Below are 5,087 nucleotides of genomic sequence, written 5' to 3'. Positions count from 1 at the left end.
ACAACAGGCTTCTTTCAGTTTCCATCTACCAAATCCACTCACAAGACTTTGGTCGGCCCGAGGCTATAGTAGAAGACACTTGCCCAAGGTGCCACGCAGTGGGACTGAACCTGAAACCATGTGGTTGGTAAGCAAGATACTTACTACACAACCACTCCTGTGCCTGAAAAAGTTTTCATAATAATTTGTTTGAAATGAAAATAGATGTGATGGTCATGGACGGATTGTATTTGATCTTCAGGCTGACCTGGAGATAGACAACAACAACTGGCCATCCTTCAACTTTACAAAACGATGAACCATCTTAATAAAGCATTGTATTAAATCCTAGAGGCTATCCTAATACTATTATACACAAAAGCAGGCAAGTACAAATGTTGATATTCCTTCACAACTAAAAGGAAAAGCTGCCAAAGCTTTAATATCGTGATGTGATACTGTGGCTAAACAGTTAATATGCTGGATTATAAAGAATATCAAAGGTAAGTGAAGTCAGATTAAATAAAAAAAAAAAGCAGCCTTGATGTTATCAGTAAAAACAGAATGCTATCTTCAGTTCTAATGTATGATCTCTGACAGGAATATCTGTGTATAAAAGCATAAAATGGTATCCAAACATCTGTGAAAGACAAGATATTAAGAAAGACTACAGTTATAAATTCTCTAGCTTTTAATCCTTCCCATTGGCTGGAAGAAAGGTTTATTACACTTTTGATCCTTGTGATATGAAGAGATGTTGACATTCTGAGAATGGAATGAATGCCCTTCTAAATTATTTCTAATGATTACTTGTGCTGCTGTTTGTAAATATTTCCTGTATTATTTATTAATCTTGTGTGGCTGTGTTGCAATAAGCTTGCTTCCTGACCACATGGTTCAGAGTTCAGTCCCACTGTGCGGAACCTTGGGCAGCGTTTTTTTACTATAGTCCTATGGATTTGGTAAACAAAAACTGAAGAAGCTTGTTGCACGCACAAACACACACGCGCGCGCGCGCAGGTGTAGGAGTGGCTGTGTGGAAGTAGCTTGCTTATCAGCCACATGGTACTACTCATTTTTGTCAGCTGAGTGGACTGGAGCAACGTGAAATAAAGTGTCTTGCTCAAGGACACAGGCACCGCCAGGAATCGAACTCATAACCTTACGATCATGAACCGAATACTCTAAGCACTAAGCCAGCATGGAAAGCGGATGTTAAACAACAATGTTGATGATGATGATGATATATATGGTGGAGAAATAATAAACACAAGATGCAGAGTATAACATTTGTTCCTGACATACATTTTAATATTGTGGTCATTTGCATCCTTTGGGTATTGAACTACAGCTATTCATCAGAGAAACACATTACACACATCAAATGTTCAGATGTTCTATAGGAGGCTGAAAACCAACCAGTAGCAGTTTTTCATCTAACAGTACACACAAGAAATACTGTACCTATATCCATGTATAAGTATGCATCTCTATAAATCTGTAGTACAAATATATAAGAGTGTGTGTGGGTGTAGCTGTCAAAATGCTATCTTTAAGATAGCATGTTAGTTCTAATTTATATTAATATATATATAATCAAACATTTGTAAAATTATATACTAAGTTAGGGAACAGGCAACTAAAACAACAAATAAGAAATAAAGTACGGGAATCTCTAAGACACAAATTCATATTGCATAATACATAGCATTTCAGTTTCCAAACCCTCTGGAATAATCCTCATATGATTATATGATAATTTCATTTTTTATTTTTTTTATTTAGCATAGTTTATTTTCACTTTGCTGAATTATCAATTATATTTATTGTATAAAAATAGAGTTCCAGTGAAGATTACTAAAATTATATTTGAAAAATTCTGGAAAACTACAATAAATGCAAATGATACTTACTGCCATCAATAAATTCGTAGGATACAGAAAATCCCTTATCGGCTTTGTAGTCATCAGTATAGAAGCCGAGCATGAGAACATTTCTTGATGAAATTACAAGTCGCGGGAGATTTTTAAGAACATCTCCACAGAAGCGACCTGTCAAGGAAGCATCTAGAAGACTATCAGAATCACTTTGCAATTCAGCATAAATATCAAGGTAATCATGGGAGCACCTGAAATAAAGACAAAACATTGGCATTTATTGAAGAACAGAGAAAACATTTTCAAATAGATGAAGCAAAAATATTATGTAAGAGGAAAATTCTCAAGATTACATAAACACACACACACACACACACACACACACACACACACACACACACACATATATATATAATTATATATTGGGTTCATAAGGTATTTGTGGACATACTATTTTTGAGTCATTGCTACATTTTTTGCTAACTCTGTATAATCTTTGTTACAGAAAATGATAATGGCAGACCCTCAGCTTACTCAAGGAATGAAGAGGCATGATGTTATTGTGGTTATAAAGGCTGAGCATAGCAATTTAGAAATATCTCGATTTGTAAAAGTTGCCAGATCTTTCGTCTACAAAGTTTGTAAGGAGCTAGAGACTTAAGATGGAAACGTATCACCAGTATCAAAGCATAAAAAGCATTCTAAACACTCTGGAATCATCGGAACACCTGAATTTATCCAACAAGTTCAACAGTCCTCCCAGAAAGTCCATGAGGTCAGTTGCAAAAGATCTCCATGTATCAGAAGGAACAGTCAGGAACGTTGTCCACGAAGACATCAGGTGTATGACTTATATGAGGAGGAAAGATCAATTTGACAGAAAAAGCAAAAGAAAATCTCTACATCAGATCTAAAATTCTCATAAACGAACTAAAAATTCCAGCAGAAGTTTTGATTTGGTTTTTCTCAAGCAAGAAAAACTTCGACTGAGATCCAAAAGTTAACAGAAGAAATGACACATGGTTATGCGCAGACCCTGCTGAAGTTTCAAATGTTATGCATTCGAAATTTCCTGCAACGGTTATGGTTTTAGGGGTTGTCAGCAATGAAAGACATGTAATGCCTCCTTACATCTTTCCATAAGGCCTTAAAGTTAACTTTGCCACCTACATTGAGGTCCTGGAAATAATTGTTAAGCCTTGGATAGACAGTGTATGCAATGGAAGGCCATATGTGTTTCAGTAAGATTCTGCACTATCACACACAGCTCTAGTAACAACGGAATGGATGGTTGAAATTTTTCATGATTATATAACCCCTAACATTTGGCCTCCTAATTCCCCAGATCTCAATCCATGTGGAGTGTTGTTGAGAGAGAGGTCAATGAACATGCCAATAACACCGAAAATTTTTTGAAAGGTGTCATTGTCTGAGTAATGTCAAAAATGAACCAGGACCACTTGATTCGAGCATGTAGATGATTTAGATCTCATATAGAAGCAGTTGTTGCAGCTGAAGGTGGCTTTATTGAATAACATTATAGAAAAGATGGTTTATTTCAATCCTCATAGCATTTTGTGATAAATAAAGATATTATCTGTTATTATAATTCAGTTTTTTTAGAATAAACATAAATCTGTCCTCAAATATCTTATGCACCCTGTACACACACACACACACACATACACGTGAATGCACTCAGGAGAGTTCATCACACATGCACACATATATGATATGCTCCTTTTAGTTTCCATCTACCAAATCCACTCACAAAGGTAGAAGACACACTTGCTCAAAGTGCCATGCAATGGGACTGAACATGGAACAGTGTGGTTAAGAAGCAAACTTCTTACCACACAGACACACCTGCACCTATCATAGTTGTTATTTTGCTTACTTTGTGGTACTAAACAACAAGAATGCTGAATACAACTTCATGTTGGAAGTGAAGTCCAATGTTCATTATGCAATAATTTATGTGAGACTAAATTACAGAGATTATACGCATACATTATAATTGTGTTTAATCAGTTGAAAATAACACTTGAGCAAGTTTGAAAGTAATCAGATAACTTAAGTAGGTTTTGCGGTTTAAACTGATAGGTGTCAGCTATCATGTAATGTGTGTGAGTTATGGTAGCCTTTACTGAAAAATACTCAAGAAAGAACTTGGTTGTGTGTCGGTAAACGAAATTTAACTCATTGGTTTTCATTTATGACTGGTGGGCAACTGGCAGAGTAGTTAACTTATGATAGAATACTATACAGCATTTGTTCAGACATTCAGTGTTCTGAGCTCAGATCTTGCTGAGGAAAACTTTGTTTTTCATCATTTTGTGGGGTTAATGAAAATATACCAATCCAGTAGGATTCCTTTCAGCATTTGTTCCACCTCTTTGCATTTCAAATTCAAATCCTGCCATGGCATACATGAGCAGGAGACTTAATATGTTGTCTGGTTTAACCCACCACCTGGCACTTTGGGTGCTTTAGCAGAGTCTACTCTGTTTCATGCATTTGGGCCAAGTTTCCAATTTAAGGACATCTTCCTCCCTTACTTCCACTAGTCTCAAGGCTCTATGAAGGGCCATAGACTCTGCCTTCCTCCCTGATTATAAAATTTAAAAAACAAAATAGAGATTATGTGAAGCTTCTCTGCAATGAACAAGTTGCATGGCTGTCTATATTTCTCACAACCTTGATAAGTTTTATTGCATTGATATGTACTGGCAACAATCATCTATGGACTAAACAAAACTGCAGTCCAGTTATTTTATGTGTGTGTGTATTGAAGATATTGAATGATATAACATGGCTACAGTGCATTGGCGTGTGTAATTTTCTTTTTCTATGGTGGGTTGATAAATCATAGATAAAACTTCAATAAATAAAAAAGATAACAATTTACCTGTTATTATAATTCAGAAAATGTATTTGAAATAATAAATCTATACAGAAATACCATGAGGAATCATTCACTGCATGGGATGAGTGTATACAATAGTGAAGATAGAAAAATGACGAGAAAGGAAAAATTGGGAAAATATTTGAAAACTAATGAGTGCCTTGTTTCCTGAGAAAACCTAGATCAACTTCTAGTATATTTATATACTTTTAGTGTGTGTGGTGGGGTTATGTGTACACACATAACCCCACCACACACACACACATGTGTCAATATACATGCATACACACACACACATATATATATATGTATATATATATATATAT

The 5,087-nt window shown here is 35.4% G+C and overlaps 1 protein-coding gene across 14 annotated transcripts in view; it reads right to left on the bottom strand.

The window, feature by feature from the left end:
• The window catches only part of LOC106869227 (dorsal-ventral patterning tolloid-like protein 1), a 1,100,309-nt gene that overhangs the window by 534,891 nt on the left and 560,331 nt on the right, over positions 1–5,087 (bottom strand). For all 14 annotated transcript variants that reach the window (XM_052971032.1, XM_052971029.1, XM_052971039.1 and 11 more), the window contains one exon: positions 1,893–2,107. In XM_052971032.1, coding sequence (XP_052826992.1) covers positions 1,893–2,107 — 215 coding nt within the window. The remainder of the gene's footprint in view (positions 1–1,892; positions 2,108–5,087) is intronic.

This window comes from Octopus bimaculoides, chromosome 10, assembly GCF_001194135.2.
Source record: "Octopus bimaculoides isolate UCB-OBI-ISO-001 chromosome 10, ASM119413v2, whole genome shotgun sequence".
Lineage (NCBI taxonomy): Eukaryota > Metazoa > Mollusca > Cephalopoda > Octopoda > Octopodidae > Octopus > Octopus bimaculoides.
The sequence above is the reverse complement of the archived record's forward strand: the minus strand, read 5'-3'. Positions and strand labels throughout refer to the sequence as shown.